This window comes from Pecten maximus, chromosome 13, assembly GCF_902652985.1.
Source record: "Pecten maximus chromosome 13, xPecMax1.1, whole genome shotgun sequence".
Lineage (NCBI taxonomy): Eukaryota > Metazoa > Mollusca > Bivalvia > Pectinida > Pectinidae > Pecten > Pecten maximus.
This window is the reverse complement of record NC_047027.1, coordinates 2876345-2893286: the sequence shown is the minus strand read 5'-3', so window position 1 is coordinate 2893286 and position 16942 is coordinate 2876345. Positions and strand designations below refer to the sequence as shown.

The following is a 16942-nucleotide window of genomic DNA, read 5'->3' as shown; positions in this document are numbered from 1 at the left end:
GAGAAAGATCCCTTCAGTACTTTCTGAGGATTAGCGATAACAAGAATTGTTTACGGACGGAGGGACGGAGGGACGGACGGACGGACGGACGGACGACGGATCACGGACGCAGGGCGATTTGAATAGCCCACCATCTGATGATGGTGGGCTAAAAAAACCAAACAAACCTTTTATTAAAAATCATACAAAGTATGTTACTTAACTTATATTGCCAGGAAATACAAATATTATATTCAATCGAATAACATCTTGTATACTCTCCTGAATATGAAATACTGCAACCTTTTAATGACTAATGAGCTTAAAATTGAGAAAATACTGTAGTTTTGACAATAAAACTCACACAATATCCATGGTACTAGTAACAAGTAATTAAAGGAGCTGTCAGACGAAGGAGGAAGTGATGACGAGGTAGACGGTGGTGATGACATGGCAGATGGAGGAAGTGATGACGAGGTAGACGGTGGTGATGACATGGCAGATGGAGGAAGTGATGACGAGGTAGACGGTGGTGATGACATGGCAGATGGAGGAAGTGATGACGAGGCAGACGGTGGTGATGACATGGCAGATGGAGGAAGTGATGATGAGGCAGACGGTGGTGATGACATGGCAGATGGAGGAAGTGATGACGAGGTAGACGGTGGTGATGACATGGCAGATGGAGGAAGTGATGATGAGGCAGACGGTGGTGATGACATGGCAGATGGAGGAAGTGATGACGAGGTAGACGGTGGTGATGACATGGCAGATGGAGGAAGTGATGACGAGGCAGACGGTGGTGATGACATGGCAGATGGAGGAAGTGATGACGAGGCAGACGGTGGTGATGACATGGCAGATGGAGGAAGTGATGACGAGGCAGCGTCTGTTGTTTGAGAGACCTGTAATATGTGATATATTAGTTTTGTGTAAACAAAAATCGTTCTTATACATCAGTCATGGAATCTATCTCAATATATATCATTTCATCTTACTAGTAACATTTTACACACATTAAAATAATTAAACCCTTTCATTACATTTAGAGCAAAATCCAAGACGAAATGTTAACAGATCAGTTTTAAAACATTTTTTCTATATAACGTTATATAGTAACATATCTTGAGGTTAACATAAAATATTAACGTCAATAGCATTACACAGATTTCATCTCCGTCTCTGTTTTTAAGCTTGATAGTACTAGCATCAGGAATCTTAATCTTGTCACAGCTGATTGTAGCACTTGAGAACCGAATTACTCTCAGATTCTTCTGCACTGCTGTTACATGTAGCGAGTAAGATGGTATCCAGTTGATGATGATCATGGTTTGAAAAGGCCACTGTCTGCCTAATTCATAGGTTTGGTCGCTGTCAACGTTGTTGTGCAGAACACATTGATTCTCCCCTAATCTGCAATGATGCAACAAATCTGCAGGCGCTGTCTGCAGATTTGTTATGACAACCAAGCTTGCAAGAAACACTACCTGACTCACAAAGCCTGCCATTTTTTCTCAGTTGTTGTGACGTTTGTGACCTCATTCGAAACACCTCACCCGATTCCAGTACCTTGCATGACCTCGTCAGATGAGTTCCGAATGAATTTAATTGCGCAGTTATCAGAAAAGCTATCATGAAGGTAAAACATAACATTTCAACATAAACATCAACCATCAAATTAAAAGTTAGCATCGCTTGCGCTCTAAAAGTGGACTTAAACTTGGTATAATGCAGTGTACTGGAAGGTATTGTTAATTGTTAAAGGGAGGTAACTCCTGACGGAAAAAAGGGAGAACGAGATCATTCACAGTCAACTGGGGAACAAGCGGAAATAAAATATCTTGTTTCCATATTCAAATAATTAAAAATTTGTATCTTTCTTGTTAATTGTATACTCCAAGAGTATAAAATTCTAAAACAACTAAAATTTATTTTAAATCTTAAACTTCTTAGAAACTGAAACATACCTTGGTGTAGCCTTATGGTTTATTTAATATCGTAAGTATGTGTTCCCTTAAACGGGTGGTTTTGACGAGTAGTCTAGCAACATATTTGAAATTTCAAATCTGACACCGGTTGAACGGACAAGCCAATGAACTGTGGACAACGCCCTAACGGTTATATAAAATTGCGCCAAATATAATACCAGTGCACTTTCAACATACATCTCAGGGATGGATTTTTACGGTAAAGTTGCTGTTGTGCTAAGTCAAAGAGGCGGGTGGAAGTTGGAGAGTAAAGTTACGCCAAAAGTAAAGGTAATCTACTTTTTAAATGTAGTTTTTTTTTTTTAGATTCTTGTCATTTTAGTTTCAAATATTTACTTTAAAAGTTTTTATTTATCGCTATACTTGTCATTTTTACTTTAATATTTTTTTTCATTTTAGTTTAAAATATTTACTTTTGTTCAGTACTTGTAATTCTATTTGCAACTTTCTTATAAATTAAAATATTAACTTTTGTTCAGTACTTGTCATTTTTACTTTTTCATTTTAGTTTTCAAATATTTACTTGTAATTCTATTTGCAACTTTCTTATAAATTAAAATATTAACTTTTGTTCAGTACTTGTCATTTTTACTTTTTCATTTTAGTTTTCAAATATTTACTTGTAATTCTATTTGCAACTTTCTTATAAATTAAAATATTAACTTTTTTTATTTATCGCTGTACTTGTCATTTTTTACTTTTTTTTCATTTTAGTTTCAAATATTTACTTGTCATTTTTTACTTTTTTTTTTCATTTTATTTTCAAATATTTACTTGTCATTTTATTTGCAACTTTTTTATAAATTAAAAAATTAACTTTTTTTATTTATCGCTATACTTGTCATTTTTTACTTTTTTTTCATTTTAGTTTCAAATATTTACTTTAAAAGTTTTTATAAATCGTTGTTCTGTACTTGTCATTATATTTTGTAACTTTGGTATTCTTATAAATTTAATTTAAAAGTTGTATGTTTACTTGTAATTTTGATTTTAAAAAGTTTTATTTACCATTTCTATGTTTATATTTGTTGTTTCCCTTTAAAATATTTACTTGTTATTTTTTTTTTTTTTCAATGACTGGCAACAAAAGGTAGACGTGACAAAGTTCACCAGTGGAAACGGTGAAAAATACGTTCATATAACAAGAAATGGAAACACATTAAGTCTCCATTATCAAGAATACGAGGAACTCTGTATTCTCAAAGACGCCTTAGAGGGGCATCTTCATTTACTGGATCAGGTAATCATCAATTTTTATTTAAACACGCAGTTATCTTTTATTGATGCGATTCCCTTTTATAGATAAACATTTAAAAAAAACTGTACCATTTCATTCATCAGCCTGTACCGGACATACAGCCATCCAAAGCATCTACATCGAACCAAGTCAAGTCAACTGCCACCGTCGACGACTCTACGTCTCCACCAGCGGTGCAGAGGGTACAGGTTACGTCGGCTACTGCAACAGCACCCTCGGTTCCACCCAGCTTCTTGGATGACGTCAATTATACACAATTATTGACACCTGAGACCTTCAACCTGAACTCAAACCTGGAGAGGGGTCCACCTCCACCCTACCATACCACACAGAGATATCACCCTTATCCTAACAAGTAAATTCTACCTATTCGGTATGTTACTTGTTTATAAATTAAACAATTTAATCTTCTATCAAGCTTTGATCTTACATTAATCTAGTATTGAAATTTTAAGTGACATACCGTATAGATAGAATTGATTCCAATGTATCCTATTAAATCTGTAGTAGATGGAATAGATGGACGTATTATTCGTCAAGACAGAAACTATATACCTTCTAGTTTATGTACAGTCAAGGTTCTCTTTGGATGTAATAATACAGATATACATCAAAGATTCATTTTTCGTAAATTGGTTACAGCTATAAAAATTAAATATCCAGAATTCATAGACGAACGTTGTTTTTATGTAGATACAATAATAAGTTTGAAATGGGGGAGGGTTTCGGAGAACTCTGTCATTCGCAGACATTCGATGTATGTTGCCATCGATGTCACATTTTGTAGATACAATGAAGATCGGGAACTTGTAATAGACATGATCATTAGTAGAGATGTTTAAGTAATAAGAAAACAAAATCTAGGTTAATACATTTTAATTATAAACAACCACATTAAATGTACAATATATATATGACATATATGAAGTGAACAAAGCTCATATAATTTACTCAACAACAGTCTAGAACTAAGATGTGTTACAAACATTGAAAAGGCTTGTATTTCGACATTTCGACAATACTTTTATTATATACAAAGATTATATAGTAATAAGCGTATACACACCATGGTAAATATAATCCATATTCTGCCTAAGATGTATGCTGAAATTGTGCCGACAGTGTAAGGGAAATAACTCTGCTTGTATTTCGACCTTTCGACAAGCATTGTTTTTTCTGTTCTAACAACAACATATGTACGTACATATAACAAAAGTGCTTGTATTTCGACATTTTGGCAAGCATTTCGTTTTGATTATGTAATCTGAAGTTGTACAACATACTTATACCATATTAAATATATAATCAATGCATGTCTTTTTTTATTCTGTAGTGGCCGAATGCCCATGTTTCTCCGTTTTCTTTGACGTAGCGCTTGTCGTCAAAACTACAGAGACCAGCTTTTCTGATGGTATATACGTTTAACTCGTGTCTGTCACTTCTGATAGAATTCATGTCACACATGATTGTTTTAGAATCGAACAAACATTCCAAATACATGCCGTGACGCAAGTCGTGTACTATCGTGCTTCTGTTTATACCCTTTGCTATTTGTTTCGATTGTTGAGCGTAAGAATAAGAATACATTTTGGGTCTCAGCCCGACAAATTCTTGTAAAATCTTTCCACCTAATTCGTCTTTAAATTTTCCCGGTATCTTTTTGTTTGTGACGTCATAAATTGGATGATCAGTAGGATAATTGGATAGATCAAAAAAATGTCTATCTTCTTGTAATGTTTCATATAAGTCTGCCACGTCTGATATTTCATACATCAAACTGTCTGTGTCAGTCATTAACAAACGTATCCGTTCGTATCTAGACAACATGTGATTGTAATGGAAATCATACATGATACATTTTGAGAGATCTAATATACACTGACCCACGTATACCGGTTTGTTGAGAACTAATTTGATTTTACTGTTCTCTATGCCAACCAAATCCTCGTTGAATATTTTAAATCTTTGAAATGACGGTTTGGCTACGTACTTTTTCATTTTCTTTTCTGTATGAGACAACTTTATATCAACTCTATTACGTACGTTTTCCATTGTTTTCCCAAACACCGAATTATTCATTAATTTAAAGAAATCTTTTTCAAATTCAGAGGTTGTTTCCCGCCTTTTTTGACTGTTAAAATCAATATATTTCTTCAACCACGGATGTTGTCTAAACTCTAAAACTCTATGAATCTTTGTCACTTTCATACCCAAATCTAAATACAGTTGTAAATTTCTATAGTGACAGATATATTTTGTTTTGTTTTCTAGCGTAGGTATGAGTTTAGGCGTGGCAATACGACCTCGCAGTTTCTGATCGGTATGTTTAGGGTCGGGGTGTAATTTTTTCCATAATTTTTTGCTATGGGGAGATAACATTTCGTCAGAAATGACTCTAGTTTCAGGAGCAAGTGGATAATCAGAGTGAAGGTCATGTAATTCAGGCGGGTATTCTAAATCTACTTCTAATACGTAACCCGTGTCACCGTCTATGGGTATGTTGTTAACATTGAAATACTCTAAGTCGTCCACCCACTGAAAATCTCCCACGGGTAAGGGTTCTGTCATGGCCTTACCGTACAGATTGTTACAATCTGTATAGATAATGTACTTGTCAGGTTTGGAAGGATCGTACGATTCTGGTACGTAAGGGTTGTTAGCCTTAGAGTATTTATTTGATATCATGGATACTCCACCCCTCATCCCGCTCTCGAAAAACAGATACATGTCCGGATCTGTCAATAATTCTAAACTGACACCTGTCATTTTGAGTGCTGCACTCCATGCAAGTCCGGGACTCGTATAAAAATGAGCCGGATCTAACTTGTAATAATTCATGCACATGGTTCTAAAATTTTCAAACACGTCAGCTAAAAGTAACACGTCCGTTTTTAGATAGAGATCGTGATATTCTCCCATATTCTGAATGTTTAATGTATTCCAAACCCTCTGCGCATGCTCATAATCTACAGTTGTAATGTTTGATTTACTTAATTGACTATAAAAAGCTGATTTTGAAGGTAAAGAGGTTTCGTCAAATTTGTTTACGTTGTCTACATACTCATAAGGATATACTCCTTTCCTCAACAGTAAGCTTGCATGCTCTGAAGAAAATTCGTTAGCTAAATGTTTGAACGGCGCTAATCCCTCTTGAGCTAGATTTTTGACTAGAGATTCCAAACTCTGAGACATGAATTGGAACGAATCAATGAAACGCAGGTTACCCAAGCTGAAGGAAATATATTTCTCCATGTTATTGGGTATACACTTGATATCATGATCTTTAAATAAGCCCATGCTTTCACAGAGTATGTGCCCATTAAACCCTTTTAGATTGTGAAATATGACGGGAATGTGGGAGGGATACTGAAAATTAATATTACAAATCTGACAGCTTGCACCTCTAAATTTACCTGTCAAATGACAATGATCTCTGACTTTGACATCATTTTCTGTGAAATAGTGATTACATATGTGACATTGCGTACTATTTTGAAACTCTCGCTCGTTCCCTGGAGACATGACCAAAGGTTCTACATGTTTTAAAATGTTTTCAATTTCTTTTTCTTCTTCCAAAATACTTTTTAGAAAAGTTTTACTTACGTTTGGACCTCGATAAATAACTGGTGGTTTGGTATACTTTTGGTCTATGCTGACGACTTGATAACCAAACCCGCAAGGTTCAAATTTTGTTTGTTTTGTCGTACTCGATTGTTTTGGATTGGGTAGACACGTATCCATTCTCTGAGCGAAAGTTTCGAAATCAGCATAAATGACAAAAGGTACCTTTAATTGTTTTGCAAAATCCTCAAATTCTAGTATGTTTTCACCATCTTCTGGAAGTTCCACATGTTGTGGATCGTGTTTTGAGCAATATTGAATGTGACTTTCTAATAAGTCTTGTCTGGTAAATCCTTGTAAACAGTAATGACAAAAAAAGGTTCTATGTTGTACCTTTTTTGTTCTAGATAAAAACTTATCAAGGTTGTTAATGAGACAAAAATGGCTTTTTTTACCTTGTTTTAAATACAATAAATTCACATGTCGACATACTTGCCGTAATTTTGTAACATACATGGGGAAAATTTCCCTATCCTCAAATCCAAACACATTTACAGAAATATCATTTTGTCTCTCAAACTTTTCCACTTGCGAAATTGTCACAGGATATCGAATTCCAGTCATGTTTAATTCGTGTTCATATGGCGTGTAATTAGTAACACTTTCCGGAACCTCGTTATCGGGGTGGAGAGAGGCTAGGACAGACCACACAAAACACTTCTCGTCCCGGTTGATGACGTTGATCACAGAATATTTCAATGCAGTCGGTGTTGGTATGTATGAAGAACCACTCAAAGGTGAGTAGTTGACGGTGTAAATTTCCAATTTCACTATTTTTTTAAGTCTCCAATTGGATCCTTCTCTCAGATATTCTTGGAATGAAACAAACATTTTCTGGTAAGCTTCGTCTAAATTGTGTAGAGAAAATGTTTCATTTGACAAATATACATAGTTTTTACTGCGAAAATGAGGGAACGATTGTTGTTTATTTCCCTCTTTGTCTTCTTTTTCTAGTTCCACTTGTACACAGACGTACCACTTGATTCCACGCAAAGCCTGACACTGATTAGTGACATGATCCACTACTTCGTCTCTAGTGGTGCTGAAGAAAGTAAGTAAATCTACACTGTCATTATCATTAGGGTAGATATATCTCACATTGGCTGATCCGTTCAAACTGCTTTCGTCAGAAAATTGATGAAGATTTACGGAAGGTGGTGTGATGGGTTCCACTATGGGAGAATATCTAGCACGAACGGGAGATTGTACGTGAGACGGTCCCGGTACGAGGGATTGTACGTGAGACGGTCCCGGTACGGGAGACTGTATGTTAGACGGTCCTGGTACGGGAGATTGTACGTGAGACGGTCCCGATGCAGGAGGTGGTGTATTAGATGGTCTTGGTAGCTGCACTTGAGGTGGTCCAGATATGGGAGAATGTGGTAAAGGTTGTATGTTCCCTCCGTGTTGATGTTTCTTTAAAACATGACGGGTCAAACTATCTTTCCTGCTAAACGGAGTATGACAGTGTGGACATGAGAACGGCTTTTCGTGTCCTGCAAGATGTCTCCTAAAATTACCCAATTTTCTAATACGTTTGTTACAGATGTGACATTGATAACTACTGTCGGCAAACCTCAGTTGTTTAGAGGAGGGTGATTGATTCTCTTTGTCTTCCCCAAGTTTCCTCTTAAGTTCTTGTAACTGTCCCACCACAACATCGTCGGAATAGTCACAAAGTAGCTGTTCTATCGAGGGTAGTTCAGCCATGGTTGTCGATCAACGTTATGAACACCTTCTCTACTTACCAGTGTATTTATGTGATATTGAGTTATATATAGAGATGTTGTCATACTTAAGAATGTGACTGAACACAGAGAGAAAACTTATACATCAAACGATACCCATTTCCGCTTGACAGATTTATGTAAATTATTCATAAAGCGTGAAGGTGTAGTTTCTACTGCCAATTGTCCTCCTTTTTGTTCGAATTTAGTCACGCTAGGTTGTTTTCCGTCATTTTGATCTTGTTCATTTTCATTAGGTTGGTTTACATCATTTTGATCTTGTTCAATAGGTTTCTCTTTTCTATCAGGTATGTGGTCTACAGCTTTGTTTGCGTTGTCTTTTACATCCTCTCCGATTAATCTGTCGTATTTGGCTTTGGTAATGAGGACGAGTTCTCTTGCCATTTCTGATAGTTGTGAATGAATGTAGGTAACACTTCAATTAAAGCTAAAAACCTCCTTCTCCTCTGTTGCAGTGTTATATCTTGGGCTAACGCTTTTCTAATGGCAACTTTCTGTTTAGATACGAGCCTTTTATCCTCGACCGACATAGGAACGTTATCCATGATTGTATTATATATAATCTCCGTCAGTAATTTCAATTGTTCTCTGCTAAGGGTGTTTATAATGGCTGCTTGCTGGTGACGTGATGTAGACATAAAAAAGTCAAGGAAACAATTCATTTTTTCGGTTGGTAGATGATGGGATCCTTTCTAGGCAATATCCTAGTACGAAGTGGGGGAAGTTCTGTCGGTCCGTCGATGATATTCAACTGTGGGGCATGTGGGCTGACATCGACAAAAAGGTATCCGTATCTCTTAGAAACGGCGGAAAGGTAGCTCTCCCTAAAATATTCCAGCCGTCTGGGGAACATCTGTCTCCCCAGCGTTTCGATTTGTGCTTGATCCCTATAATTTCTAAACAGGACGAAGTATTGAGTGTTTAAACTTAAAGTACGCATTACTTTTCCTTTCTGAAATACGTTTTGCACCAAAAATATAACTGTCACATTTCTATGATGTGATCCTATACAAAACATTTTCATGAGTTGTACAGAATTAGATCCTTCAATCAAACAATCGTCTAGCACTATTATCTTATGTTTGTCAGTAACAGAAGTCCATTCCTCAAACTGTGTTTCGTCTAATATCCCCTTAACGAATGTGATTTCTTTGATATTACGCTTTAACTCGTCAAACATAGGTTGCCAAGTATCGTAACATATCATGATTTTAGCTGTCGGTTGACTAAACAAGAGATCGGCATGTTCCAACATTTGCTTCATCAGAAATGTCTTTCCACTACCAGAACTACCTGCCAGCTGTATAGTAGCGGGACAGACGATGGGAATAAGACTTGCCTTTGACATGATTCAAGCAAAAATGAAAACGTGTAAGTCGAGTATGTACATTTTATTGATATTCAGGACAACATGATTGGCACCCGCCACCGATTTTAATACATAATGGGAAAGAATTATTTATGTAATCATATACAAATTCATCGTTTTGTCTATAATCATCAGTGAATACATTGACTATAGTGCTAAGAGATACATGTCTACATCGATTAAGTAAATAAAACAAACAGTATTGACCACACACGTTAGAGTTTACGCTCTGTAATCGTGTTGGGTTAAAAGATGTACAGTAAGGTAGTGTAAAGTATTGTGGTGAATTACCGTAACTGTCGAAAAATTCTCTTTTTGTGGGTGATTCCATGTAATAAGCTACCCAATGTTTACCAGGTAAATGACTTTTGTCGGTATTTACGATAAATCCGGTAGGAAATCGTTTTACATGTATTGGCACACGATCGCGTGCATAAACGTCTATGTTTAAATGTTTCATAACGGGATCACAATCGATGACACAACGAAGTTGGTTGGTGTTCATGGTTTCAAAATATCTCTTGCAGCGTTAATTTCAAAGTATCCGGGGTACTCGGCATAGACGATGCAGCTGATGGTTTTGGGTAGCGTGCTGCCAAATGTGACCTCCAATCTAACGTTTCCTTGTTTCAGTAAGGTAAGATATTGATTTCCTTGAAATATCGGCTCCAAATTAAATGTGTACAAAGCATAACCGTTTGAGATGTTCTCCCTTTTAATGTCTAATCCAGAATCTGATAGCCACCTCCCAGTTGCTTTAAACATGTCCCTCAACACTGGAATGCTAGTCTGACCGTTGCTTACACTGTAATCTAGTTTTATGGTATTACCTCCTACGGGTTGTCCATCCACGTAAAGACCTATTGAAGTTACATTGAAGGGTTGGAAAAACCATGGGTTTTGATCGTAGACTCCGGTAATGGCTGTCGCATCGACAAATCCGACGGTGATGAAATTTGGTCTCAGACCTTGAAATATGTTGTCGTACGTAAAACTGGTTCCTCCGGCAGCGAGAGTGATATGCTTCAGAACTGATTCGGTAAATGGGTATTTTGCAGTTGTGGTAGCTAGGGCTTGACTCTGAGCATAAATGACTGCAGGGTTCACTTTTACTTTGGCAATGCGTAGTCTTATATCCTCAAACTCGATTTTGTAGTCGGGAGTTTGTGCTCCAGACATAAGGCAAAACTCGGGTTTTGACCTGTACATCTTCACATTGACGCTGACTTGATTCAGTAGATATCTATCCATTCTAAATAGGTCGTGAAATATGGGACCTTCTAAATCGACACTTTTACTTCTGGTGAATAATTCGGCTCTTGCCTGTAAAGCTAAATTGTTGCCGGTAATCACATCTGCATCGTCCATTTCTGTATCGGTATCTTTAAGCCATAATTGTGTCGTTAGCCGAGATGTTTTAGCATCCGTTCCATACTTTAATAATGTCTGAATGTATGCTCTGTATGCATAATTCGTTGTTGTGGATACTATGGTTCTTCCTTGAAGGGTGACATCTACTTGTGAAAATAGAGCAGGAAGCAACAGATTGACAGGTCCCACATTTTCAGTAGAGCTAATATCGGATCCGTCTGCCTTTTTAATTTTTATCTTAGCGTAAACTAATGAATTTTTCAGGTCGATATATTCCATACCATTTTGACCGGAAACGACAAATTCCATCGGTGAATCACCTGCCATTTGAGATATAGGGAGTACATCCTGATAATATAAGTTTTCAACAGCTGTCTGTGTAGGTGGCAATTCGAATAGTTCCAGTTGTGAAGGTTGGGCTTCTCTGAAAAAATCTTTGTTTATTGTAGCCATGATGATAGTAAGTGGTTAGATTTCTCACGTTTATGTGCAGGTTTCTTTATCTGTCGTCGCTTTTGAACAGGCTTGCCTTTTTTTAGTCTTGCGTTTTCGTGCAGGTTTACGTCTCTTGACCTTATTTGTCTTCTTTCCCGAGTTACTGGTTCGTTTTCTCCGACCAGTCTGTATCCTTCGACGTTTTGTGCTAGAATGAGTCGATTTTAATTTTCTCTTTCTTTTTAACTCTGATTTTGCCTGATCCACTATTTGTTGTGACGGTGAAACCATGTTGACATCTAGGTTTCTTGCAGGTAAAGCCTTCTCCCCGTCACTGCTATACTTGTCTATTGGAATCATGAATTCGTTCGAGTCAGCTGATATACTACCTCCCCGCTGCTTCACGTCTTGCGTCGTATTATCTGTATATGGATTAATCTTGCCATCGGTAACTTTACGGTAATACTGTAACCACTTACCCACATTGGGTACGTAAAGATTAGAAACATTCATGAGTAAAACGGATAGGCCTTGAATTGAAGTGTTATCGTTGCTGGCTTTTTCAAGAATGAAGCTAGGTTCCCATCACCGTCTTTTATAGATATTCCTATGTCTCTGATTTCTGATTTCTTTACAGGTACGTACTGAGGTGTATCAAATATTTGACTCCAGCTTGCCACTTTCTGAGATAGTACCATTCGAAGTAGATTTTCCTTCTCACCGTCAACGATGGATTCACTGACGAGATCACAGTGTACGTATAGATTTTCTCTCGTCTTGGTATTGACAGTCGTTAAAGAAATATCTGTCAGTGCTACATTCCATTTACCATTCAGAGTAAGGGGTGATTTCAGCTGACAATGGAAATGGTACGGTTTGTTGACGGGAAAGTAATCGAGATTTTTGTTACTGTTAATGGTTACGTAGTGTGTCATCTTTATCTCCTGTAACGGCTTTGATATCTTTCTCGGGAATCCACTGGTTATATTTAGAGGGCCAACCTTCGAATTGAACCAGCCACTCAATTTTGCCACCTCTCTTACGTTTGCGTATTTTTTTCTCGATAAACCATAAAGTCTGCTCGTCCTTTTCTACTCGTTGTAATTCAGACTGGTAAAAATTTCCCTTGATGGGATCATTTAAAAAGTCTATCAATTGATACAGTGGTATTCCCTGCATTAAAAATCTTTTGTGTATCTTGAATATCTCTGAGGTCCATTGCTGCTGATAGGCACGATTAAACAACTGTTTCGTGTGTGAAATGCGAACTAAACTTCCAACCTTGAATTTGTAGGGATTGGACTTTTTCCTTTTAAGTGCCTTTTTCCTCTTAAGTCTCTTTGTTTTTTTCCTTAAGTACATATAGGCAAACAAATCTGCTTGATTGCTGTCATTTACATCTTTGGGGGCTGTTCCATTGAGGGAGCGATGTGGTGTGCTATTATAAGAGTCTACACATTTCTGCAGATTATCAATATATCTATAAGTTCTAAATTTTGTGAAGTAACGAAATATCATAGTCTTAAATGTCCTATTTAAGCGTTCTATCACTGAAGCATGAAATTGGCTCTGTGCTGTAAAATAATGAATGTCATTATCGTGGCACCATTTCTTAAACCATTTATTATTATATTCTTTCCCAAGATCGCTATGTACTTTATGGGGAATTCTGCCTCTCTTCACTATTTTTTTAAAGGCTTCTAATACATGTTTTGCTGTTTTTGTTTTAATAGGCTCTACCCATAGAAAGCGACTGAACACATCAATGACCATCAACAAGTACCGTATGCCTGAGTTGCTTTTGGCGAGTGATGTCATGTCCAATAAATCGGTGTCATATTGTTCAAACGGTTCTCCGACTTCTACACGCGCGCGTTTAAAGGAACGTTTTACCGGCTTTTGTAAACTGTAGTCGTCGAGACTTTGAATGTAGCGTCTGATTTTGTGTAAGCCTGGAGAGTGAAATCCTTGTGATTTGAGTATTTGATATACTTTTGTTGGACCTAAGAATGTTCCACCGTTATTAAAGTTATAATAAATGTCATCCACTCTCTGTTTTTCTTCTTGTGTCAACATTTTCTGTAATCAAATTTATTGTAAATGTGAACATTTATATCACAAAGAAGCATCCATAACTATAGTAATAATACATATATATATATAACAATAATACGTGATCTTTTTTATATAAATGTTAACATTAACAATTTAAAAGAGACAAAACAAAACATTACTCAAGCTGCTCTTTCAACAGTCTCCACGTGAATGAATAAAAGTTATAAATGTTATGGTTTTATAAAGCGATTCTCTACACGATACATAGACTGAATCATTAAATCGATCTTATTTCTACGTTTTTTCAGTTCCCTTTCCCTCCATTTAGGACACAGCACATTTGAGATGTAATTGTTTTTCGTTTTATCTGCAACTTTCCATAGATTAACTTCTTCTATAAAATGTCTTAACATATCAGCTTCAGATGATTTTTGATACAAGTGGAGAGCAAACACAAAATTAAATAATGAGTTCAACTTCTCCATAACATAATAACCTGTATGCTTTCCATGTTAGCCAAACAGATTTGGCCTGACAATGTCCACTTTTTTCACAAACTTTAGAATTTTGTTATAGAAATGTTGTTTTACATAGTCTCCACTGCGGAAATGCTTGTCATCCATAACTTTTTGTAACATGTGGGAAGGAACACAGGACTGAATACAAAAATCACGCCACAAGTTCTCCACCTCCAAATGATTAACTGTTGACAATGCTTCTTCGAAGTATCGATCTAGTATATCTTCACCGTCAAGCATGACACAATCATGTCCTTGCTGGTTAGCTTGACCCTCTAGACATCCTATACATATAAAAAGTTCTGATATGATGTCTTTAACGTTGAATGCGTAAGCTAGACACAGTAAGTTTTTCACGATCCTTTTATAAGCCTTTTCCTCAATATCGTGTCTGATATAAGCATGAAGTCTCTCTTCAAGTTTGTTCATTTTGGTAATGTCATTAGTAAATACACGCAGTCTTTCGACCACCTTTTATGTTCTATATCAACAAAGTCTGAGATTGTCCACGAGCTTAAATGTACTCTACACATAAAACAGGTGACTTTATCACTTTGTCCAGAATAAAAGAAACCGTTACTGGCAAGTTCGTATGGAGTCTGACGTACTTGTTGGGGCCAGTCCTTAAATGTCTGTATCCGATCCTCGCATCTAACCATTGACTGATAAGCTGGTTGAATTTTGAATGAAGTATGGCGGATACAATCTGTTGTAATGTCTGACATATCAATGTACTAAGGTACAAACGCACTGTAAACTTTCTGATAGAAATAGTACCTTTCTAAAAAAGTCTCCAGATACTTGTATACTTTTTCCTCCTTCTTTTAAACATACGAATAAATTACCTTTCACTTTTTTAACGATTACTTCCTGTGTTATACCAAGACGACAACTTACTTTACTATGTGATATACTTGTCAAGCTGAGATCGTCCTTGACAATACGATTAATGATTTCTTGGGCCATGAGTGAGGTTGAGAATAGATAACCGGGTGTATATATATATACAGTCGTGTTCAGTCGAGCATCTCCTTTCAATGATTTTCTCCACACATTCCTGTCACGCCATATGATTTACGGATACCTCTACGGTTTAAGGTTAGCTTCACAAAACATATGACTTGTTTTAATTTTAGACATTACTCGACATTAGTTTTTAAACAAAAGGTACACTATGTCGGACGTTACACATTCCTTTATTTTCTCCACACATTCCTGTCACGCTATCCGTATTTCGCGGGCTTTTCTCCACACATTCCTTTACTAATTATATATATCCACAAATATGACGTCATTTCAAGGTCATCTCCACAAAGTGTGGATTTACCACCGGTAATTTTACCCTACTTGTGCCTCCCTTCATCATGCGCAACCAGTCAAAAAACAATAGAGAGAGAGAAATGTATTAGAAGATCAACAGATAAATTTACGTTACTTATAATGATTATACAAGTATACATTATATATCAATATGCTTTATAAAAGAGACTTACCGAGGTCGTCTGATCTTCATTTTGTTCTTCCTCTTTCTTCTCCTTCTTTTCGATCTTCTTTTGTTCTTTTCTCTGAATAAAAAAAAACAGTTACCGAAAAGTATTCCTGGGCGGTTTATACGAATTTTTTATTAAAAGAAATATGATAAAAATAACACTCACACTTGACTCACCGTCGGTATCTTTCAAGGCATCGATCTGGTTTAACAGGATTTTATAGTCTTCCATCTCCTTAAAAGGAAAATATTCTGATCGTTAACCCGACATCATTAAAAGAATAAACCGTCATTATCTTTTGTACAATGAGACGAATAAAACTTTTGTATTATGATGGAACATTAAGTGTACATACCTTTTTTACCATTGCCTGGATGTTGCGACTTTTCTCTTCCATTTCCTGTCTTTTCTTTTCAAGACACTCGAGCCGTCTTCGTTTAGCTTCCTGTCTTCTTCCCTCTATCTCATCTTTTTTCTCCTGCAGGAGCCGCTTTACCCGTTGTTGCTCGTTCTCCGCCATTGTCACTATGTCTAAGTTTTTCGATGTTTGTCGTTAATATACAACAAAGGTAGGATTACACTTTTCGTACGACATTACGTAAGCTGGTCTCTGTACTCCTATCAGTCGATCATCCGTATAATTCCATCGTTAGGGACAAAACCGCGTATATAAGAACGGACTCGGGTAATGCGTCACGATCTGAAACATTCCTCTCAATTCATTAGTCTATCATCGGGTCGTTTTTCCTTCACAATTGATCCTATCATTAGGGACACATCAATGAATCACGTTATGTGACAGTGTGGATTTTCCCATCATATACATGTATCTTCTCCCGCGAAAAATATAACTCAAATGAACGTTACAACAAAAACCTATATTGCTTTTGCTACACGTCTGTCTAGGTTTATTGTTTTCGTTTACAACCAATCATCCGTATAATCATTTTACAAACATCTCCCCCTTAGAAAGGTTCTATCCTTAATCTCATTATTCGGATACTCGTCAGGATCAATCGACCATTCAAATATACCCGCACTACATTACGGTACTTTGTCGATCAAGCTTTTCTAACAAGGGATTAACCCAGCCTTCATTCATCCCTTTAA

General features: G+C 36.6%; 1 protein-coding gene and 1 long non-coding RNA gene across 2 annotated transcripts; both read left to right on the top strand.

Moving 5' to 3' along the window:
* The first annotated feature begins 429 nt into the window (after positions 1 to 429).
* On the top strand, positions 430 to 879 carry LOC117341412 (uncharacterized protein DDB_G0290685-like). Its single transcript, XM_033903261.1, has one exon. It carries the CDS (start codon positions 430 to 432, stop codon positions 877 to 879), a length of 450 nt encoding a protein of 149 aa, XP_033759152.1.
* A 9628-nt stretch (positions 880 to 10507) lies between these two features.
* LOC117340155 lies at positions 10508 to 13830 on the top strand. Its single transcript, XR_004535374.1, has 3 exons — positions 10508 to 10600; positions 12407 to 12523; positions 13503 to 13830. It is a non-coding gene; the product is annotated as an uncharacterized LOC117340155 (long non-coding RNA).
* The last annotated feature ends 3112 nt before the right edge of the window (positions 13831 to 16942 follow it).